The sequence below is a fragment of the Arvicanthis niloticus genome, chromosome 12 (assembly GCF_011762505.2).
Source record: "Arvicanthis niloticus isolate mArvNil1 chromosome 12, mArvNil1.pat.X, whole genome shotgun sequence".
Lineage (NCBI taxonomy): Eukaryota > Metazoa > Chordata > Mammalia > Rodentia > Muridae > Arvicanthis > Arvicanthis niloticus.
The window spans coordinates 49407651-49433322 of NC_047669.1; the positions used below are offsets into that span (position 1 = coordinate 49407651).

General features: G+C 36.8%; 1 protein-coding gene across 3 annotated transcripts in view; it reads left to right on the forward strand.

The window, feature by feature from the left end:
* The window catches only part of Vgll3 (vestigial like family member 3), a 51314-nt gene extending 44660 nt beyond the window's left edge, over positions 1-6654 (forward strand). For all 3 annotated transcript variants that reach the window (XM_034515649.2, XM_034515650.2, XM_034515654.2), the window contains exon 4: positions 885-6654. In XM_034515649.2, coding sequence (XP_034371540.1) covers positions 885-928 — 44 coding nt within the window. In that variant the 3' untranslated portion in view covers positions 929-6654. The remainder of the gene's footprint in view (positions 1-884) is intronic.
* Positions 6655-25672: the final 19018 nt, after the last annotated feature.

A 25672-nucleotide genomic window follows, 5' to 3' on the forward strand; every position in this document is an offset into this window, starting at 1 on the left:
ACATAGATTACATATGTGTGTTTGTCAGTTTATCTCAAAAACCAAACCAAATAAAAAATATACACAAAATGAAACTTGACTTCAGATGGGTTTGGGCAGCAGCTCCCCTGCTAATTGCCTGTATCAGAAATTGGTTAAATGATTGTAATAAATGCAAGTCAATTTCATTACTTCTATACATTGTTTATAATAAACTTTCTATTTTAACCTATCAGTTGGAATTCAGATGTGTTCATCTGTTTTAAACTTATTTAATCTCACTTGCTTGCAATGTTCCTTAGACTCTCCTGAGCCACTTTAAATTCATTATGGGAAAAGATATTAAAAGAAGTAAATTAATAACTAGAATATAGTACTATTTACTATGACCTACCAGCAGACCAATAGTACTAAACTTCATGTTTTATTCATATTATACCATTCTCTATGATTTTAATGATAACTCTCTGAATAAAATAAATTTTAAAACAGCCGAATATACTAGTCCACAAGTCTAATTGCACTGGTTGCTAGAAATTGTAACTGAAGCATTGTTTAGATGTTTCTCAAGTTGGTTTTGTTTCTCTTCTCTTCAACTATCATCTCCTTAAAGTTAAGGAACTATTTTTAATTTTTACTGAACTTATAAATCACTTCTAATCTAGGAAAATGAGAAAAAAAAAAAAACAGCAAAGATTGTCTATGGTATAAACAGCATTATTCTAGTACAGAGTTCTTTTCATAGAGTGTGTTCCTTGGCTTTTTTAGAGGATGGGTTCTCTTTAAGACCTGTCTCATGTTGCCTGCATTTAATTTTCTGTACTCAGTGTATTGCAGTTCATGAACATTAATGAATGTTACGTGTATACTTATTCTTCATTATTTTTTTATTTTCATCATTTTAGGTCTTCAGCATCAGGACAAGAACAAAGAATCAACTTGGTACTGAAGCATGCTATCATCAGGTCATATGGCAGCATGAATCCAAGGGCCCACTGGGAAAAAGATGCCATTTGGGATATCCCATCCAGGAATGGGACACAGGAAACATGGACTGAGAAGAGGACATACAAGGCTGTTGTCTTTAGATTTGAACCTTTTCTGGAGAAAACATAGCGGGCCCTCCTAATCATTGAAGAAAAGCATTTGATTTGTTTTCCCTTATCTGAGCCTTTGTCAACTGTGCAACGTCTTGTTTTGCTTGCTTTGTTCCAGTACCTGGGCTATTTTTTTTTTTTTTTTTTTTTTTTTTGAGCTTTTTCTTTTTGCTTTTTTTTTTGCCAGCCACTTGTAAGAAGATGATCTACCAAATGAAAATGCTCATTCCTTCAGGAAAACCATTAACTCCATCTTCATCTATTTTTGTGGAAATACAAAACAGTTGTTTTAGCATGTAGGGGATATTTTTGAAGATGTAATGTTTTGTTCATTAATGTTGTAACAATCGTTGAGTTCTGTTTAAAGAACTTGCTCTCAGAAAAGCACTGGCCAAAATGTTTAAGCGCTGATCTTTAAAGTGTTTGCGATGCGCTGTGACTGTGCTTCAGAGGGTACCTCAAGGGTTTCATCCTTTCTACAACAGTGACACTACCATAGACAAATCCTGAAATGTTGTGTTTATGTTGAAACTCAGTGAAGATTTAATTCAATGATAGCTCTTTTAGTTTGCAGTTGTATATGTCTGTGCAGCTTGAAGGGGCATTTTCTTTTAAAGGGACACAAAGTTAAGGGTATTTTTCCCAAATAGTTCTTGGAAGTTGACTAACAATGCTTCTCTGTATAGTCCAGCCTATCATAACAATTAGGAATAGAGCATACACATTCATTTAGCCATGATAAATGCATTAAACCAATGCATCTAGCCATGATAACTATAGATCCCACTGACAAATTTTCCTAATTTTTAAACCATTCATTCATGGCTGTTTCAAAAGTCATACTTTAGATGACTTTGTTTTCTGGAGTGAATGCAAATGAGTAATGTCAGGGTCAAAGTGCTGACTGTCCTTCATCTTTGTAAACTGAAAAGCAATGTATTCTTTATGTAATGTTTTGATTTGATCATTTTGCAAAAATTTTCATTTGCTTTTAAGTGTAGTTTCTCAAAAGTTAGTGCAAAATAAAAGTGGTTATGGATTTAAGTTTATGCTTCAATTTTACAAACTGGTTAAAGACTGAAAGACTGAGAGGTGAATTTCACATAGCCCACAAGATACAGAAAAAGTGAAGTTGGAATTTACATTAAGAGAAGATTAGGCAAAGGTTGGGATTATGAAGGTAGTGATGACTGACAAATCAAAGACACGGCCTAGGTCTTCCTTTCAGTTGCTCCCAGCCATAGAGGACCTTAGTGTAGTATAGATGCTAATATTTGGTAATATTTCTCAATTTCTCCCTTTCCTCTCAGCCCACACAAAACAGAAGGTTAAGTCACGTGCTATGTTCTGTTTTTAATTGTGAACTTCATGGGTGTGAATACTTTACACATTAACAACACAACAAGCAGCTACACAGAATTCTCACAACTCATTTCCAAACATTTCTCTTGGCTGTATCTTAGGCATTTGTTTCTCTTCCTGCTGTGTTTTGAATTATAAACCCCCTTCATCTCTTGTATCTCCAGACTCCATCATTTCTTCATTTTGATTTTTTTTTTTTTGGACACAGTCTTCATGTGTTATTATCAATGTAGTCTAGATTTAAGGTAGCTTCTACTCACCAGTTTAGGAACCTTATCATCTAGATAATGGGCCTCATTAAATTCCTTGCATGTTTATCCAGATTTTGATAATGAATAAAAATTGTTTTATTTGTTATCTGTATCTGCATAAATATGTGAACCATAGAGTTGAATGAGTCTATCAAATTCGTGTTGTCTTGAATCCTCCTGAGTTGTGAAAACTGAGCACTTGGCAAATCCCATGAGGGAGACACATTGGCTGTTATCACATCCTCCCTTGGGATATTTTAATTTACATTTCAGTGTCTCTTAGAATGGTGCCACACTTGAAATCACTGAGCTCGCTCCATCGAATTTTCCCATATAAGAGGAGGATAGGAGGACTAACTTTGTTTCTTTTCTTCTTTATCTTCCTTCTGGATTGAAAAAGAAAGTAAATAATTTAGTGATTTTGCTCTGATATTCTCATAACTATGGCCAAAACATGATTTGTTTCAAGAACAAAGGAAAGTGAAGAATCTGATTTTATTTCATGCAACAAAGGTGTGAGTTCCCCCTTTGAGAACAGGCATAGGTATCAGTAGGATATTGTTACCAAAGGAGTAGACCAAAATCTAGTAAAAGGAGAGGGAACAATTCTCTCTAGTTGTCCAGCATCTCTCAGTGTTTTGACATTACTGTAGCAAGCAGAAGTAATAAAGGGAGCTATATCATATCAAAATAAATAATCTGAATTTATTTGCTTGTAAAGTGCTATTATATTCTGGATCTGGATTTCTCACCTTTAAAGTATGGCTGCTATACTGAAGGGTGGCTGCCTCCTGCCCCTCTGAATTCATTAGACTCACTCTACTTTGGCTGTTTTGCAACTTCAATTTCTTTTAGTCTATTTGAAAGCCTGTACATTTGACACCAGAAAACATTATTATTATATTATGTTGCATATATTAATCTATATGCAATCTACTATTCCACCAGTGAACTCTCTACAGTAAGGAACCACATAATGCTGGCAATTCGAGTCCCCACAGGATAGTTGATCTTTCATTGTTAATTTCTAAAGAACCTCTGAAGTTTATAATCTAAACATTTTTATAAACCACATTGATATATTATCTTTCAAAGGTTACCTATTCTTTTTAACTCTTCCAACTTTTCTATTTTGAATTCCATATTGAGATTTGCATTTCAATTCCCCAAAATAGAAATATTATCCTAAAATTTGTAAAATGAGAATGAATGGATTTCAAAAAATACTAAAGAACACATTTTCCAAAGTTGTAGCATTAAAATAAAATGTTCTAGAGAAGCACAGCATTTATTGTATTCTTCCGATAGTATTCGCCTGTTCCTAAGTTCGCAGAACACTGGACAGGAAGTAGCCTAAAGATCACTATCTGACTGGATGTCGCAGTTGTGACAGAGACTGCACTTGTATAAATCCCATGCCGTTCCTTATGAGAAGCATCCCTGTGTGAAGTAGCATTTGCTGAATTAGTCAGTGGGAATGGCAGTAATCGATGGATGAGCCAAAGACACACATTACTGTTTTGACTGAGAAAGGGTGGGTCAGCAGGATGATTTAGTGTGAGCTCAGTTGTTCACTGAGTTCTAACTCAGCTGTGGTTTATTGTTTCAGAACTTCATTTACCTCGTGATAAAAATGGGATAGTACGATCTAACGGGATGGCTGTGAAAGTTGGGAAGCATATACAGATGTACCTGACTTACAGCATAGATGTTCAAACAACTAACAGCCTCCTCAAATGACCATCAATTCAGCAAGTTGGTTATTAAATTGAGCTCTTAACTATCATTTCCCTTAATGTTGCATGTTTATTATTCAACACTTAAATAGACCAATGACTGCTTTTCTGTAAAGAGTCATTGAAAAGGGAATCTTTCTTTCTTTCTTTTTTTTTTTTTTTCCACTCACGGGAGATAAAATGTTAACTTCTTAATGAACTCCAAGTTTTTAATGTGGTGTTTCTGAAGAAAAGCTAATTAAACATCTAGCTGTATGTAGCCAGAGTCTGAGTCATATTCACCCACAACTCTGTATTTTGCTGTCTCCAAAATTAGGAGGGCATCCTCACCAAGCCACCAACCTTTGTATTTGTCAGCTATACATCGTGTTTCTGTGGCACTGGACTAAGAATGTTCTTCTACTTGGCCCCTTTTGTTTTTCCTTGCCTCGGAGGAAAAGCTGCACAATATGGTGTAGAGAATAAATTGTCTTTCACGGAAGTGGGGGGAGCATTCCCTTTACAATCTCAGTCAGCAGATTTACTCTACTTGAGAAAAAAAAATGAAACAACTTTATTGGAAGCAGATGTTGACACTGTGTCGGTTATTGAAGATGGAAAGAGTTCACTCAATCATTGTAGTTACAAAAGGGTATTGATGGCACTCAAGGTCCCTGTGATGGGTCACCTTCCCAGCTGTGCGTGGACAGAAGAAGCTGCATGGAACCAAAAATGAAGTCAGCCTGTGATTTCAACATGCAAGGAACATCAAGGACTGAGCTTGTTTGGTGTATTTTTTCCCTGCAGAATGCATAATATATATCTTTCCTAGAATATTAAGGTTGGAAAGACAAGTTAAAATCAAGAATCTTAAAAATACTACAATTTGAGGTCATCGTGAAACCTACCATGATATCACGAAAAGTTTGATTAAAATTATTTCAGAAATAAATAGACTGATATTTGTGTCTCAAAATGAAGCTGAACACTCACACATATATACTATGAAGGAAAGATGGATTTGATGTTTGGGGAATGAATGGAGCCAACAAGGGAATCTCAGCTTCAATAACTTAATTGCCATGGTTATGTGGTCACAGGACTAGGTCACAGATCAGACTTGTAGAATATTGAATAGTATTTTTTCTCTTAGTGCTTTCTGGGGAATTTTAAACTATAGAATTAGCCATTATAGTTAAATGTCTTACACTTTAATTTTTTGTTTTGAGCTTTTGTTTGTTTGAAACATTTTGTGATGTCAAGCGATTAGTCAAGGAAATAATCTTGAAATTTTGACCACCACCCTATATTGATTCAAGGACGTTTTCTAAAGCTCCCTTTTAAATTTCAGGGAATTCTAATAGGTTTTAATGTAGTTTTTCAATTCTGTTGTGTTGTGTAAATAAAGAGGGCCATGCGATCTTTTAGAAAGGAGTTCACCATCACCAATTAACTGCTTTTCTTAATGACTTCTGACTACTAAGTTTGAGGCTAACATTAGTTCTCTTGAAATATAAAATTTGTAACGAAGCTTGCTTTATTTTTACCTAAGATGTGAACTTTTCTTTTTATACTAATAGGCGTAGGCATTTTTTCCCCTTCTGTTTTTTGTGGCTAGAGTCACAAAACAGAATGTAAAGGTTTTTACACACTAGGCTTAATGTGTAGAATATGTATACTTGTGAACATCCTATCTGATTTACAAATGCTATTCCATATAGGTAATTTTCAAGATGTACAATGTAGGGAAAACCTCCATGTGAGTTCTTTGTATCATTTTAAAGTGCATATATTTAAAGGGAAACATGGATTCCTTTTGTTTTCATTGTGTACACCTAGGTAAGGTGAAATGTTTTTGTAAACAGAAAGATGCCCAATATGATAAACTTTATATTTATCACTGGATAAGGTAAACTGAAAACTAATAATAGAAGTCATATCTTACAGCATCCAACCTACAGTGAGATTCTCGATTTGTTAGTTCAGAGAGAAATCACGCCATCTTGATTTCCTATTTCCAGAAAAGGAAGCCAAGCAATTTCGGTTATAATGTCATCAACTAATGGATAACAGATAATTCTTAAATCTTTTGACTGCATAACTATAAAATCATATGATTATTTTGTTGTCATTCTTCAAATGCAGGACTCCTAACTGTGTCATTGATATACAATCACGGAAGGCTTTGTGACAAAAACAAATGTCATTTTTTCTGTAATTTGTTCAATAAATAATTTAATGTGACTTTAACGATTGGGTTTGCACTTCTAGTAACTAAACCTTTGTTTCCTCTGTGTTTAAACACCTTGTAGATATCATTCAATCATCTCATGTTTGATTTTTATAAAATACAAGGTTAATTTCTAGAGCCATGACATTTATTTGTTACAGTTTGGAGTGGATTATGAAACATGTGTTTATAGTGGAAGAGCAAGTGAAATTGATTAATGGCATAACAGCAGGAGTCTTGAGAAGTTTTTCGGAATGATGCTGCTAAGTCATTTGCTTGACCCTTTGGAAAACATGTCCTGATGGTTTTGTTTCCACATTCATCAGCATAGAACTTTCTATGAGCAATGTGAAAAGACAAATGGAAAACAACAATGATAAAGCTTTTCTGCCATTGCCTGACATGAAGGAAGTGGGTCTGTAGACAGATTTCTAAGAGTTTCTATTGTGAAGGAAGTTATACATGCTCACTACATAGCCCTCCCTGCCTTTTGTCCTTACTACATGTTCTTTGTTACAAAAATGTGCTTTTGGAAAGGAGTCAATAATATCCTCTAGCAATGCAGGTGAAATAATTTGACACATCTTCCTTACAGTCTGAAATAGACTGGGGTAGCATATGACAGGCTTATGGCTGCCATAAAAATATTACTAGAAATACGATGACTTAAAACAATGCAAACATCATTTTACAGTTCTGCACCTGTTGGCCTTCTAGCAGAGGTTTTGTACTGGGCTACAAACCATGTACTACATGCTGTTTGCACACTCCAAAGAGCATCTGTGTTCTTCCTGCGTCCAGTTTCTGCAGTCCTCCAGGCATTGGCCCCCTCATTCTTATTCAAAACCAGTCGCCTTCCCATTCTTTCCCATTCTTGTCTGCCTCTTCCTTGAATAGATGATGCCCCTCCGTGGTTATACATTGATTCTACTTATGGAATTCAGTACAGTGTCTTGTGTTTTACAGCTGTTATCTGCAAGGTCCTTATTTCTGTATGAGATACAATGTGTTCTCAAATTTAAGGGGAAAGACTGTAGACACATATTATTCTACCACAACTATTTATGGCCTTTAGTGTTTTTTTTTTTTTTAAACCAGTTTATAAGCAGGAAGGACCTACTACTTCATCAGAAATAATACAATATAATCTTTGCTTCAGGGTTTGTGTGGAATGTCTTTTTATTAGGTAATAGGTTATCAAGAAAATTTCTGCTGTTTCTTCAAATACTTCGTGAAGTATCTGGGCCCCTTTTGTCACAGCCAGAACTCAAAAGGGTTAGAGAACAGTCCCAGATAGAGTGTAGTTTCTTACTCACTGAATTTTTTTTTTTTCTCTTTGGGCAATCAACAACCAACCATTTGACAGTGTTGCTCGGGGGTGGGGCTTATGTCCATCCTGTGATGTGCCTATTCTCCAAGTGTCTCATTGGACTAAATAGCAATGAATAACCACATTGGAGTGGTAAAGTCTTGACACTTCTGTCCCGATTGAACCACTCCAGGTGCTATCAGTTAAGTAGTGGAAAAGTGTTACAGAAAAGCAAATAGGCTTTGATAGATTTCATGTGCAAAGTAAAAATCCATATTGTGGAGTGCTGCTGATCGATAAATGAGTTATAAACTACTGGAAACAACATCCAAACACAAGTGCCTTACTTTCCATACCAAGTTTGGCTGTGGCTGAATGAAGAACACCCAGCATCGATCTTTGCCTTGCACTTGTGCAAGCCGCTATTTACAGAGAGACAAATATAGCAACAGAGGATTTAATATCTTGCCAAAAACTACAAAATCTGTTCCCCCTTAAGCTTGATACTCTATCCTTTTCTTGTAGATCTTTCTAAAAGGAAAATATAGCTTTAAACTACCCAATCCCTTCTGTTGAAAGTTCCCTAGCCTGTTTTCGAATGAGTTATGTGTGGCTTTGTGGTGTTTCAAGTTTCCAGAAGAAATTACTTACATGAAAAATCTGTCTTGTGCTGGGTTTTCTTACAAAGAACAGAACAGTTTTAATGATGGATATGTTAATGACTTTGATGGTAGTAATTATCCTACGATGTGTCTCTGTGTGTGTCTGCATCAAGCTATCTTGTATACATTGAATTTAAACAGTTTTTGTTTTGTCAATTAGGCCTCACTAAAGTTTGAGTAAAAGTACTTAAAAGTCAAAGACTAATAATAATAGCAAGAAAATCCCATTTTGTCAGTTGAGAACTAAGCAAAATTACTGAAATATATTTATTTATATTTTGTTGTGTATAGAATTTTAACTAAAATAATTAGCTTCAACTATTGTATTTTCTCCACTTCTTTGGTCTTAGGTTATATCTTATTTCTAAGCATTAGTTGTGAAAAGTAGATTAATACAGATTTTTCTACAAAGTTGCTAATTACAGTGACTATTTTGCTCATACAAATATGCATGAACGCACACACACACGTGTGTGTGTGCGTGTGTGTGTGTGCCTGCATGATTTTGAAAACACTTTTGTGGACTTCACTTAGCAAAAGCTTTCTACAATGACAGCTTTAGCAGACATCTCTGTGGGGGATTTTAAACAAACATAAGCCTGTGTGGAAATACTTGGTGTATGTAAATATGCAAAATATGTTGAGCAGTGCAGCGGTGTTAAACAGCTGCAGGGTGTACTCCCCCATCCCAGAGAAGAACATTTTGGTGGTAATGGTATTCATTTTCCCATCTTGGCTTTGCCCTTCCCCCATGAATCTTCTGAAAGCACAAATCTAACACACTCTCCCACTTACATGCTAATTCCAAGAGGAACATTTCCATGGATTCCCACTGGAAAAGGTGGGTGGTGCCTTGAAGGAATGTTTTCTTGAGTTTAGAGATGTTGTAAAGGCTGAACTTGGGGGAGCTTGCTTGGACTTGCTTTGACACCAGCCTCACACAGAACACAGACACTCTGCAGGCCAGATTCCATTCAGGCTTGTCATGGCAAGGGAGGGTGAGAAAGTCCTGTTGTGAGTGGCCTTCCGGGGATGGTGGTCCAATCTTTCTATCACAAAATAACCATTCAAAGTGTGTCATCACATTCTGTAACACCAGGCCCCAAACTGTTTGTGACAGTAAACATGTGCCTGTCTCCTGAGAACCCATAAAGGAAGAGGGGACCTCAGAGAAGCTGTAAAATGTGAGTATGTTATTAAAGCATTTTGTTGAAAGACTATACAGAGAAGGACTAAGAATGTGAAGAGGGACAGCCTCAAGTATAGAAATAGAGTTCATGACTACATGTTTCAGTCATTTAACAACGTATTTCCTCAGTTTATCACTGAGAATCACTGGAAAGAAATCTAAATTATTTTGGAGACTCTAAAACTACTGGCAAATACAAAGAGGAGATAATTATAAAATAACCCCCAATTTCTCTCTGTAAACAAGTACCAGCCACACTCACCAAATCTTCACAAACAGTACCACACAGACTTATGTTGAGCTTTAGCAAAATAAAATTGGGGTTTGAATTTAGGCAATGTTACTTCGAAGCTATATATTCTCAGATACTCTCCTTGGTTCTTAATGGGATCATCTGAAACATGAAGAAGGTATTAAGGCTCACAAATTTATTGCCTCAGTTTGAAAGTAAATAGACTAAAAGATGAAGGATAAAGCTGAGGTTTGCATGGCTGCTGAGTAGTAAAGACATACCAGGGATACATGAAGTGTTACAAGTTATAGGGATAAGACAGAGAGGAATAAAGCAGGACACACAAAAATCCTCTTCAAGCCTTGGTGAGCTTCGTCTGAATTACAGCATTCCTACACACACACACACACACACACACACACACACACATCACACACACACAGAGAGACAGAGACACACAGAGACACACACAGAAAGAGAGTGCATGAGAGAGAGAGACACAGAGAGAGAGACAGAGAGAGATAGAGAGAGACAGAGATACACAGAGACACACACAGAGAAAAAGAGTGTAAGAGAGAGAGAGAGAGAGAGAGAGAGAGAGAGAGACCATTACCACTTCAGTACATTGAACTGTGGCTTTGCATCTTTATGTTTCCTATCTGTTGCAGTACATTCTGCTGGGAATTTGCATAAGATCACATGACTATATTCTGGATAACATTTTTTAAAGGCTTCCTTTGGAAGGAAAGAGACAGAAGCAAAAGCTAAAATGTTTTGGAAGGAATTCATACAGACAAGGAGAACATTTGTGAAGATGACACTGAATGAAGAATTTGTGTGCAAATATCTTGAAGCTGAACAGAGAGAGGCATGAGCTGTCTTCTGGGTGGAGCAATCCTGTGTTTGTTTCTTAAGTAAAACACACACTAGGAGGTGTTTGGGACTATGCGTGACCACGAGTAAGGACAATTATAACACTCTTCAAGTACCAATGTCTTTTGATATTGAAGTAGTACAGAAAGTATGTGCTCCAGACTATCTGAATTTTAAAAAAAAAGTTCCTGACCTACTTGTGTTGCTAACGACCCATGCCCTCCTGGAAAAAATTACTACATGTCCTTGTTGTGTTTCCTCTTCTATTAAATTGGGAAAGTAAAACTAGACATTCTAGGCTTCTTCTCCTTTGAGAGTTCAGTGATCACATGTCTATTTTCTTTTAATATACAACCAAAGCCTATTTAGGCATCAGAATTATTTTTTTCCTGGAGCTAGAACGATTTGGAAAGAACAGTATAATCGGAAAAAACCCATTTGACAACTTCTTTAGATGCTAATGGGAGTCCAGGCTAAAACAGTTCAATAAAGACAATCTGCAGAGTAGAACAAAGAAAAATTCCAAAGAATCCCTGCAACAAATGCCATTGGTATTTATGTAATCTGGAAAGGGAAAAAATGAGACGGAAGAGAGACATGATTCCCTTAGGGATTTGACATCCTGGAACTCGTATTTTTAACACAGTTTATCCTTCAAGGAGCCAATATGCAAACCTGTGTGTAATTTAGCAGTTTTCTCATCCCACATGGTGGTTTGAATTACTCAGAATGGAAAATAGAAATGGGGGGATAAAAAAACATTTACAGCATCCCTATTAGTAATTATGCACAGCACAATAGACATTACAGATACATCACTAAAGGCATAGCCGGTTATCTAGCTCCATCTCCCATCCATTTAGCTTTCTCTTATTTGAGAGAGTCAAAGCCTTGTGATTTTCTCTAGCTTAATTTTAATAATCTACACTTTGCATTGGCTTCCATAGTTTCTGCTGGCAACTTAAGTGAAATAAATTTTAATATACTTTCTCTGCATTTGCTAACTGATTAACTTCCTCAAATCTCATATCCTCATGGTCATCAGGAAGATAAATTTATTTCAATAATCCAAAAGGATTTAATACCTCTTTAGCATATGATCTGGTGTCTTGGATAAAATTTAATGGATATGACAACTTTGCCCTAAAGAAATTCTTAATCATTTTGGTCTGGATGTTCCAAGATTTGAATCTCCATTATATATCTACTCATCAATACATTCACCAATGATTTATATTTGGGATTCACTTTTTATGATTAGATATCTATTTCCTCTCAAGTCATTGTCAACTGTCCTATTATATCCTTAATCTGTTTTTATTCTTCCAATGTGTTTCGTTTTTCTTATGTGTCACATACACATAACACGCTCACTTTCATGTTCTCTTTGCTGAGGAAGGGAGGTAACACAGAGGGATCAAACTATTGTATCTGAAGTAGAGGGAGGAATAGTTTCTCTTCTTGGATCAGTCACTCAGCTATGTGAAACACAATCACAGGCCCTGTTCTTTGCAGGCTTAATGGCTATTTGATTATGGTAGATGCTTTTCAAATCTTGAAATAATGCAGGAACACATAAAAAATTAAAGGTTAACGCCCAGGTGATTGGTGACCAGTGATAGTACTTTTTCTCTTGTCCTCCTTTGGATACCATAGTTTGTAGAAGCTGGGGCTGGGTCTCAAAGCCCAAAGGCCTCTGTCCTAATATCTTCTATCACATACCCAAACTCTCAACTTTTCCCTGGTACCCAGGATTTAGGACATTTGGAATCTGCTTCTTTCCTTTGTCCTTCAAGTGCTACTATCATTCTTTGATTGCTAATCTCTGGTTGGTTTTACCATCTTAGATTTTCTATCACTCTTTCTTTCCTTCCTTCCTTCCTTCCTTCCTTCCTTCCTTCCTTCCTTCCTTTCTTTCTTTCTTTCTTTCTTTCTTTCTTTCTTTCTTTCTTTCTTTCTTTTTCTTTTTTGTTTTTTGAGACAGGGTCTCTCTGTGTAGCCCTGGCTATCCTGGAACTCACTCTGTAGACCAGGCTGGCCTCAAACTCAGAAATCCTCCTGCCTCTGCCTCCCAAGTGCTAGGATTAAAGGCTTGTGCCACCACCACCTGGCTACTATCACTATTTCTTGCATCCATACCACTGTTTTTAGAAACTTGGAGTGTATTTTCTTATAAGGTTCTAGTTTATAGACATAATTTTTGACTATATGCCTGTCTTAATTAGGATTTTACTGCTGTGAACAGACACCATGAGCAAGGCAACTCTTATAAGGACAACATTTAACTGGGCCTGGCTTACAGGTTGAGAGGTTCAGTCCTTTATCACCAAGGCGGGAACATGGCAGCATCTAAGCAAGCATGGTGCAGCAGGAGCTGAGAATTCTACATCTTTATCTGAAGGCTGCTAGCAGAATACTGGCTTCCAGGGAGCTAGGACAAGGATCTTTTTATTTTTTTATACAATGAGAGTCTTAAAGCCCACACCCACACTGACACACCTCTTCCAACAGAGCCACACCTTCTAATAGGGCCACTCCCTGGGTAGAGCATATATAAACCAGTGCAATGTCCTTATCTCAGGAAATAATGTCTCAAAAAAGGATTATAACATAGAGTTGTCCACTTCTCACATCATAGTAAGAATATTCGCCTGCTTACGGGGAGAAGGAGAGAATTTAGTAATCCCTGGCACGCAGTAGTGGTGCAACTTTCTAGCTTATCGAGGCTTGAGGAAGCTCAGTTTTCTGCTCTGCTCTGTTGATATAACAATGATAATGATCACACGTTTGCTAGAATCCAGAAAAGCTATCGATATAGCACTAAAGGTCTTCAAATATGGAAAAACATCAAATCAAGTTTTTAAACTCTCAGTTCAAATCACAGGTAAAACATCAAAGAACTTCATGGCAGTGTGACATGGGTCCTAAAATGTATGAGAGATGTGCGGAGGCATAGCTGAAGAACAGCTCAAGCCTAAAGTTTTACAGCACAATTTGGAAAATTTTAATGAAAATTATTCATTTATTTTTGCTAAATTCCTTTCGTTAATGTTAGAGGATTAGTGAGAGAACAAGGATTCATTTAGACAGAGAAACACTAGAGCAATACTATATGCTTATAAGGAACTGAGTCTTAAAACAAATACTAAAAATTCATCTTCCATTTGGAAGTATTTATCTGTTTGTTCCATGCCCCATTCTAAACCACATTTCTTTACCTATATAGACCTAAAACTCAAGACACATTCCAGCAACATCATGGAGAGGTGACTAAGTGACTAGTTATCTTGGGAGAAGACAACACACATCCCACAAGAGTTGCGGGAACACACAGACACACAAGCACACAGAGACACATACACACACTCTAAACCCATTCTGTGTGTGTGTGTGTGTGTGCGTGTGCATGTGTAGTGAAAGTTAGAGGTTATCTACACATATGATTCTTAAGTATTTTAGACTAAGAAATGAAATATATCATTAAGTTGTGTTTCTCTGTTGACAGCACTGTTAAATTCACTAAGTGGATCTGCTGGAAATGGCCCTAACAGCTTGCTTGGTTAACTGACCAAAGCAGTGGTTCTAAGAGCTATTGTTAATGAGGTTAAGATGCTAAAGTTTTCCCTCTAATTATTTACAAGAAGAAATACAACAGACTTAGAAATTTGGCAGTGTTAGTAAAACAAAATTACATACAATTTGTTCCTTTCCCTCTGAAAAATGTGGCACAATAATTGTAGAAAGCTCTCCCATCCATGGGGCGTTGCTAAATGCTCTAGGTGGATTGTTCTAAAAGATCTGGCACAGCTGGACTGATAGCTTGTACCCAGAAAGATGGCATTTGACTTTTGTATGCATTCTGCAAACTTTCCAGACCTGGATAATTTCTGTCCGTTCTCTGTTCATACTGGGGTCCAGCCAAGATACCTGGCCAAGCTTCTCATTTCTTAGGAATAATCACTGTCTTCTAGTCTCATGCAAGCTGAAATTATGGTCTCAAGGCTCATTTACATCTTGACATGTTCTCAGGCTTTAAGCCTCTACCTCCAGAAGTCCTATGGGCTATAGTACATTAAAACTACATATACCCTGTCTACCCAATAAAATCACAGGCTTCATAGACAGTACACACTATACTATTTCTCTAGTGTGAAAGTTCTCCAGTAACTTAATATGCATGCTTCTCCTATAAATGTTCTTCACTATTTACTATGAACATATGTGTTCATGATGTTTTGTGACTGTTATTATTTTTAATATTAGCCCAATTCATGAATTTTCACTTCGCTTCTCTGCTAAACTGGATGCTGCTTTGTCAATGGTCTCCATTTCTTAAAAGGGGAATGGGTTCACTAGCGCGCATAGAAATTACTACCATAAAAGATAGAGGCTGTCACCTGTTTATTTTGAACTTGTATCACTGTGCCTGCAGAGTTGGAGGAGGTTACAGATCCAAGGGAGAAATGCATTACTGACAGTGAGAGCAAGAAGAAATATGTACAGAATCCAGGGGACTTCTAAGAATGTATTTTATTACTTCCATATTTCATAGTAAAGATCAATGGAAAACTGTATAAATCTAACAAAGCCCAGGAAAAGAGAAACCTCAGATATGATCGTTAGCTTATCTCAGAAGATAATGTACCTAGCCATCTGAGGTCTTAATTTTAAAAAATTAAAGAAAATAACTCGAGCATTAAGGTCTTGCTCTCACTCGCTGTGAATAGCGAGTGTGATTGGGCAGTTCCACAGTGACTCTTGCTGTGTCTCGGTCCTTGAGACCAGCTTTCAGATGTGAGAAATGATTGAGACCCAAGTGCACCTCACAAGAGCTGAGTACTTACAACATAGGAAATCATATTCAATTTGTTTGCTCTTATCATTCAGATTTGCAGCAAAAGGGTCAGTGTGGTCATTTCAGCACACATTCTGAAACATCTGCTTCCTCTCTTTATTATGGGTTTGAAGGTCTAGAGATCTTCAAACCTCCAGACAAGACTAAAACCCATTTTGCTCGTGATTATTTTAGGCACCAAAAGAGCCACAAAGTTTCCTATTCTGCCTCAGTGATTATGTTGGCTTATATGAAATGTTCTCTGGTTAAGACATCGTTTTGTTTCTGAATTAGGATTGAACCACATCCCTCAGTATTTGAGTCATTTCATTCTGAGCTCGATTGACTCCTCCAAGATGTTTTATCTTCTTGCATTGTGGACAGGAATTCAACATCATACTTCACCTTTTTAAAGCTGTGCTCAACTTCACTTGAGGCCATCATAACCCAGTCCTTAAGTATATAGATACACAGTTTGAGGTAGACAATTGCTTATTTTTTGTTTTATGTCAACATCTTATTGCTAGGTAATATGAAAGACAGGACTGTATTAACTAGATAACTAGTTAACACTATTACTGTAGTATTTACATGAATTTCTATTAAGGTGAGGTTTTAGCTTTTGAGGTAAAGAGTTCTTGATTGTATGTGACTAGAACCTCATTTAAATATGTTATTAATTAGCAAAGCTCACCTTTGTTGAAAGTGACTAGCTGTGGTGTTTCCTTGTGTCATGCAAACCAGGATTGATAAATTATCTTGAATGCATTATTTTTTTGAAAAGAGTGAATAACTTGTATTAGAAACACAGACACATGTGCATATGAACACTGGAATTTCTAAAACGTTTGAGGAATTAATCTATTTCTTTAATTATTCCTTTGGTCTAATTGTTGTGTAGCAAGGTCTTCTGAACTAAGCCAGTCTGTCTGAAAAGAGAGGGTGGATTCCTCAGAGCCAAAAAATAAACCACTAACTATCTTTAGATTCTCCAGGCTACAAGTTTTACAGGGCTCCTCCAAAGAGTCTAAGAACAGAAAATGATTGACAGAGAGAGGAGAAGCACCAGCCACCAATCCACCTGATGTCTGGAGCTGCCTGAAAGTCAAACAGAAAGCTTCACAATTGCAGCTTGAACGAATTGACACTCAGACTTGGATGGCTTTTCAGCCATCTTGTCATCCATACTTCTGTAAGAACCCTTTCTCCCACACTCTTGCAGGCAACCTGAATAAACTCACTGCTTCCACTAAGTTTGACTTTGGTGTAACTGCTACTTTGATCTATCATAAGTGCCCAATCTGGGGTGAGTAGAGATTTGCTTAAGTCTGCCCAGGGAAAGTTAGCAGAACCCAAGATGTGGTCCTAACCTTTATGTGAAAGTGATTTTTTTTTTATAAATTACTTTTGTTAGACTAATATGTGGTTTATATGTAATAATGCTCACTTACCTTATAGTATAGTGTTAGCTACAGTTTGGAAACAATTTACAGTGTCTCCCAAAGTTTCATGCATTAGGATTTTGATGCCCCTTTGATGAGGACCCCAAGACTACAGAAATTTTAAAAGGTTGAACCTACTTAGGAGGTCAGAATTCTCACAAAATATTATGGGATTCAAGTCATTCTTCATTTTTTGAGATGAGATCTTTAACCCTCACAAATACTTCTGTCATATTCATAGGCTATTGAGTGATTCAATCAAAGATTTCCTTACTAAAAACTGTACAGTGCTACATAAACATTCATCTCTTAAAACTGTGATTGAAAGAAAATTCATTTTGTATAAACTTATCCTGATTCATTACTTCATCATAGTAATAAAAATAAATGATTAGATTTTTTTCATTATTTATTTATTTTTTCACTTTACATCCTGATCTCAGCCCCCTCCTGCTCCCATCCAATCTCACCCTCACATAACCCCTCTACCTATCCCCTTCTCCTCTAAGAAGGGGGTGCCCCTTTCAGGTACAACCCATGCTGATATATCAAATCACTGCAGAACTGGTACAGCCTCTTCCACTGAGGCAGACTGGGAACTCAGTTAGGGGAGGAAGATCCACAGGCAGGCAACAGAGTCAGGACAATGCCAGCTCTAGTTTTTAGGGGACCCAGTTAAAGAACAAGCTGCATATCTTTCTACTACATATGTGCAGGGGGTTGGTTGGTAGTTTAGTCTCTGGAGGCCCTTAAATGTCCAGGTTAATTGACTTCCTATGAAGTTCCTATCCCTTGTAGGTTGCTCACTCCTTCCCACAATTCTTTCACAAGACTACATAGCTCTGTCTAATGTTTGGTTGTGGGATTTTGCATATATTTTAGTCAGCTGCTCTTGGATCCTTTTATATGCTAGGCTTCTGCCTGTGAACATCGCAAAGTATCATTAATTATGTCAAGGATTGGTTCTTATCCAATCCTTGGATAAGTTGGGCCAGTCATTGGTTGGCCATTTCCTCAGTCCCTCCTCCATCTTTGTTCTGAAAGGCTTAAAATTTTTCAAAAACTCCTAGCAGGCAGAGCAGAACCAAGAGAGGTCAGCTTGGTCGTAAACTCTGTGTTTTAGGAACTTGGCTGACCACAAGATAGATGGTTGATTATGAATAAGGTCTTAGAGAATAGCCTATACAAAATGTTTCCCATGACTGTTCCTTGGACCCTGTCACAAACTGAATAATGGGCTGGGACTTTCCATAGGTACTCTCCAATATCCCTCCTTTACTTCCCCTGGGTTGTGGTTTCCCCCCTGAGTTGTGGTTTTCGGCTTTAAATTATCTCTGTCTCCAAAGCCCTGGGGTCAAACCCCACTGCCCCTGTGTGGGTCATGGGTCTTGACCTCAACATGTTGATCGAAATATACCTCTTGCTGATTGCATCAAGTTCGGTGTCTTGTGAGTTACTGGGTGGCCATGAATTCCTGAGGCTTGGGTGAGGTCCTTCCTTTGTGGGGGCCTTACAGTTCCAGCACTTCTCGTAGGCAGGACAAATATTGGGTCAAAGGCTTTTGGGTGGATTTGTGTCCTTATGCCTTAACTGGGACTCCTGCCTATCTATAGGAGGTAGCCACTTCAGGCTCCAGGTCCCCAACTGCTAGGAGTCTCAGCTTGAGTTATCCTCATAGACTCCCTGGAGCTTATCCAATTCCAAGGCTCTGCTATGTCCTAGAGGTGTCCTCCTCACCATCAAACAACAATTACATTCACTCTCCTGACCTACACTCTCAGACTCTCTCCACATCTGATCACATACCCCTACCCTCATCCTGTTCCCCTTCAAATTTCTCTCCCATTCAGTTCCATTTCTCTATCCACCTCCCATGACTATATTATTTCCACTTCTGAGTGAGATTCCTCTCTTAAACCCTCCTTGTTATTTGGGTTCCTTGCCTCTATGAGTCACAGCCTAGTTATCCTGCACTTTATAACAAATATCCGCTTATAAGTGAGTACATACCAGGCAGTGACTTTTGGGTCTGGGTTGACTCACTCAGGATGATATTTTCTAGTCCTATTCATTTGCCTACAAATTTTATGATGTTCTGGCTATTATAAATTGAGCTGCTGTGAATACAGTGGAGAAAATATTCTTGTAGTATGGTGATACATCATTTGGTTATATTCCCAGGAGTGGTGTGGCTGAGTCTTGAGGTAGAACTATTCCCAATTATCTGAGAAACCACCAGATTGATTTATGGAGTCATTGTTCAAGTTTGCACTCCCACCAGCAAAGGAGAAGTGTTCCTCTTGCTCCACATCCTTGCCAGCACCTATTGTTGCTCGATTCTTTGATCTTAGCCATTCTGATTGTTGTAAGGTGGAATCTCAAAGACATATCTAATTGCATTTCCCTGATGACTAAGACATTGACCATTTCTGTAAGTGTATTTTTGGTCATTAGAGATTAAATTCTGTTGAGAATTCTGTTTTGCTATGTACTCCATTTATTTTAATTTTTTATTAATCAATTGTTTTATTTGTTTATATTTCAAATGTAATCCTCCTTCCTGGTCTCCCCTCCACAATCCCCCTACCTTCTCCCCCTCCCTTTTGCCTTTAAGAGGGTGCTCTCCACCTACTGACCCACTTGTGCCTCGCCTCTTTAGTGTCCCCCTTCTCTGGGGTACCAAGCCTCCACAGGACCAAGTGCCTGCCCTCCCACTGATGCCAGATAAGGCAGTTCTCTGCTACAAATGTAGCAGGAGCCATGTACTGGCCCATGTTTACTCTTTGATTAGTGGTTTCGTCCCTTATGTATACCCATATATGACATATTCAGGAATATATCATCATATCATATTATATATATATGTATATGTATATATATATATATATATATTTATTTATATGAATGCATGCATGATAAGTGTGTGCAAGATATATGCACTCTCATATCTATAGGGCCTGGAATTTTCCAATATCAGGTTCCTTGAGGACAAGATGCTTGAGACAAAGAACTATGTTTTCTTCATAGGATGGTTAAGTCTGTGAACAAACCAAGTGCTCTAAATTTCATTTTGACAAGATAAAAAAATAAAATTCATTTTCTATCAGAGAATATTTTTGTTTTGTTTTGAAAATAGTTAGAAATGATACCATTAACACATACCAACATACACACAAAAAACAATATACGCACATAAATAATAACACAAAAAATACCCATCACAACAAAACCAAAAAAAGAAAGAAAGAAAGAAAGAAAGAAAGAAAGAAAGACATTGGCACATTGACTTACTAAAGAATAATGTCTTACATGTAAGTTTTATGTCAAAATTACATTCTCCAGCATTCTGGCTTAGCAGCTATATATAGTGGTTCAAGATAATCATCAACTGGACACAATCTTGAAGCCTCTCAGAAAGGGGAATCTCAATAAAGGATTATCTATGTTAGCTTAGTCTGTGAGGAGTGTTTGTCAGATTATTTTGATTGCATTCATTGAAGTAGAAAGTCCTGCCTGTGCAAGAGCTCCTGGTCTATGAAGTAGACTAGGGAACTGAACCCTGGTGTTGACATTAACTCATTGCTCTCTGCTTTGATTGAATATGACTGACTACCATGTGCTTCGTGCTTCAGTTCTGCCACCTTGCTCTCCCTACAATGATAGATTGTAAAGTGGAACTGTGAACCAAGTAACCCTTTTTCTCGAGTAAGTCACTTTCGTCAAGTGTTTTGCTTCAGCAAGAAGAAGCAAAATGTTGACAGTGAGACAGTAAATGTTTCGATGCACATCATTTATTGCTGAATCTAACAAAGGAGATATGGACCAGTAAACTTCAAGTTTGGAAAGGTCTAAGGTTGTTCTTCCTTGAAATATCCCAAGACAATAGCAACATTTTATTTCTCCTGAATTAGCTTGGTCCTGTTTTGCATAGGGAGATAACTTCTTTGAAGAATGATGAGTCATTATGTGATACCTTTCAATTGCTTGGCCAATTTCAGATGAAAGATCTTATTTGGAAATTATTTAATTAATTAAGAAAGCCCAGATGCTCATCATAAACAGAAACCTGCTGTTGCTGTACATTCCTGTTTCAATTGAAAGGTTTTTTTTAAATGATACTAAAAATTTTGAAAGTACTAACTTCCTCTGGCATTTATGGCTGGCATTTGTAACTATTATCCTTGGGATTATGATTGACAGGTTGAATCAACCTAAATGTAATATTAGCAATCAAGACTAAAATATATCAAAACCTCCACACCCAGAATGAATGTCAAACTCCCAACATGATCCACAGTTACAGCCTCTCCTACAAATCATAAGCTTGTCATTTTTAAAAATCAGAACTCTACAAGCACAGTAATTGCCTTTTGGTAAAAAATTTTTGTTGTTGTTTTGTTTTTTGAGGGGTCAAACTTAAGCCATCTGTAGACAGATGGAAGGGAGAGGAGAATGAGAGCTGTTACCCAAAACTCTGCAGCTGTTGGGGTGTGTTTGAGACAGTCCTAATGGCTCATTAGCAACAGGCAATGCTGCATCCTAAGGGAACAAAATGGGGTCAGTGTAGAGATGGCCTTCTCATGGCTGTTTATTTATACAAATATGGTAATGATGTCCAGACTCATAATTACAAAACTATATTCTTCTAGGCTGGTGGCAGACCCTACTCAAAATTGTTGCTACCTCTTTACAATGCTCAGGTATGTAAGAGAGAACTAACCAAGGCTCTGAACACTATAGTGCACTCATCTTCTCACATTTGTCCCACTGTGATCTCCAGCCAACTGTTTTCAATAGTTTCACCATTTGTAGTAGAGAAGGACAGAATCTAAGGTATCCAAGAGGAGGGCTTAAGCATTTTGTGAAATTCAACAATGCTGAACACAGGCAGAAGCTGTCTGGAGATATGAAAATCTATCTTCTGTATTTCATGTTGGGCACTCCACAGAAACTCATCCCAGGGTCTGATTTCTTTAACTGACAGTTTGGGAGAGTTACTTATGTATTTTATTTTGCTTTGTATGACCCCCATTAAACATTATTTTTGATCAGGATAACCAGAATATCATGCAACTGGCTCAGGTGTGACAGATTCTTTGAATTTCATTAGGGGTCAATGTTAGAATAGAAAACACAAACATATTTGTGAGGCAGCCATCATTTTATAACTTTTGTTGGTGTTCTTGTTCTCTTTCCTTAAATAAAACCCCACTGTAATGTTTGGTAATATTGAAAATGATTCTATCTTCCAATTTCCATGGATTAGCTGGCCATTGTTGCATTTTACAAGTTGCATACTTCCCCAGTAACTGTGTCCTTACTGGAGCATTCTCTATTGAGGATGCCTCCATAGATATTCTTGCTTGTTACAATTTATTTCATCTTTTAAAATTCCTTAAAACCATTTTATACTTTACAAACACTATTTGCTTCCTGCTGTACTTATAAATGCCATGGAAAAAATTCTTTTCCTGAGATTATAATATTTCTGTGGTTACACAACTTTTCATAATTTCATAACTTAGTGACCAAGATTCTTTGATATGCCTTAATACTTATGTTATCTTTAAAGTTTCTTACATAAAAAAAAGGGTTTCCTGGAATGACTTTCAGGGTAATAATTTGAAGTCCCATTTGGAATGTTACATTTCGAATGAAAAAAAAAAAAAAAACAGCTTGAGAATACTTTGGGAGATAATTGTATCACAAAATATTTTCAAGATGTCAGAGTGAAAATATGCTCAAAGATAAAAATCCTGTGGGCTTAGGATATTCCATTTATCATGACTAAGTAGTATTCAGTATTGTCTTTTATGTAATAGCAGATATCCTTTCAAGCAAGAGGGTGGAACACAGTATAGCTCTCGGGGGCGGGAGGGGCAAAACAAAAAATGAAAAAGTAATTTAACCCTTACCAAGCTGAAAGATGATTAATGGAAAAACAAATGGAAAGACAGATGGGACTTTCTGAAAATATGAAGTGTTTGTAAACAGAAAATATGTTGCTTCAAATATACTATTTGAGCATAGGGTTAAAATGCATTTCTATATTAGAGTCTGGGGTCACTTGGCATTTGAGAGTGAGTTTTTGGTGCCCCTAGCTGCCTAAAGACAGAACAGAAGTTCACTGAATGCCAATGAGCTTCATGGATTACTTAAATAAGAGCAAGTATTGTTATTAATATAACAATTGTCCATACCATACTGATTCAGTGATTAGTCATAAATTTACTGATTTCTGAAAATAACAAGGTGTTCATCAGCTGTTTGTCAGTATGACTCAATACCCAAGAGTGTTAAGAAGACTGGATTTATGACAGCTCATAGTTTCAGCCCAACATGACTGAGAGAATATCATTACCTTTACTAAGAAGAGAGGGAGATAACCTTCAGAATTCATCTTTATCTATGTTATTGCATCCAGATTTCCAGTTTACAGGATATTACTCACACATAGTTCCAGCCCAACATGACAGAGAGAATATTATCGTTAGTAAGAAGAGAGGGAGATAACCTTCAGAATTCGTCTTTATCTTTGTCATTGCATCCAGATTTCCAGTCTACAGGATAGTACTATGCATATACTGAGTAAGATTTCCTTGCTTACTTAATCATCCCTAGACATATGAAGAGGGGACCTTCCATAGTCAGCTAGAAATATCCCAATCTATTTGAATTAACAGTTATCTAGAGTAACCACAAAAAATCCTTCAGTTTTCAGCTTGATATCTACGTGTATCTGCCTCAACTGTGCAATCCCATCTCTGGTCTCCCAAAAGCTAGCGTCCACATCATAATGCAAAGATATTTCCATCATCAAAAGAAGGAATAGAATTGAGTCACAAAGCAAGACCAAATTCCATCAAGGAAACCATTAGATCCAACAGATTTATGTCCTACAATGTTTTATATATATCCTTTATGATCTTAATGTTTGTTTATCCCCAAGTCTGTATGTTTAAGTCACCTCTTCTAGTTTAATGGTATTAGGAGGAGAAGCCTCTTGAATGGTAACTAGATCTATAAATAAGGAATTGACTACTCACCACATACTATATCCACCAGTGCTTCACTGTAGACTTACAAACATACAGAACAAGATAAAAATAAATCTCTGCTGTTTATAAACCACCTTTCCTTAGGTATTTTGTTATTGTAGGCCAAAAGGAGTAGGATCTCATTACAAAAGTTTTTTTTTATAAATTGTAAGAAAATGTAAATTAAAGTTTATGCTTATAAAATTTCCAATCAAAGATGTTCAAGGGTGTACATATTTATTTCATTTTTTTAAAGGAAAACTCGGGAAAATGAAAGTACCACCTGTCAGGATGATATTGTGTTTTCTGATGTGCAGATAAAAAAGCTATCATTAGAATATTCATTTATTCCTGAATGATTTCAATGTATTGCAGTTACTTGACCATGAATCATAGGACTGCTGTCCAGTTTACAGTCAACACAGATAAAATTTTCATAAAACAAAATGACTATAATAGATGAATAGAGCAATACATGTAATACCAACCTAAAGTATTGAAATAGATCTGAAGTGAAGGTCTACATGATTACCAGAGTATGATAATTCTAGAAAACAGGACGATAGATATAGATGGTAAAGACAATTATTTTGAGATACTTAGAGTTTGTGAAAGTGGTAACTGAAAAAGGCAAAATAGAGAAATTGGAAGGCGTAGCAAACAGAATATTTCTCAAAGATGTCTAAGCCACAGATCCTCCAAAAAAATGACTGTTCAAATGAAAGCTGAAAAAAATGTAGAGAAGCCAATGTGGATGGGGGAAAGTGTTGAAGGTGGAAGGAATAGTACTCTGCAGGAATGAACAAACCTATTGGTTATTCAATGCAAATTGCCAGCCTTGCAAACATACAGACAAGTAACAAGCAAACAGAGTAGATTTTATTTATGATTGTATATGTATCTATACATATGTATATGCATATAACAGCAATCTAAAAAGGGCTATGACTTTGAAAAGGGTGGGGATGGGGCTATGGAAGAAGGAAAGGGAAAAGGAAATGATATAGTTTTATGCTGGTGAGGATGTGGAGAAAGAGGAGCACTCCTCTGTTGCTGGTGGGATTGCAAGCTGGTACAACCACTCCGGAAATCAGTCTGGCAGTTCCTCAGAAAATTGGATATAGCATTACCTGAGGACCCAGCTATACCACTTCTGGGAATATACCCAGAAGATGCTCCAACACATAACAAGGACATATGCTCCACTATGTTCATAGCATCCTTATGTATAATAATAACTAGAAGCTGGAAAGAACCCAGATATTCTTCAACAGAAGAATGGATATAGAAAATTTGGTACATTTACACAATGGAATACTATTCAGCTATTAAAATCAATGACTTCATGAAATTCACAGGCAAATGGATAGAACTAGAAAAATATCTGTCCTGTATTAGATAACTCAGGCACAAAAGAACATTCATGGTATGTACTAACTGATAAGTAGATATTAGTTTCC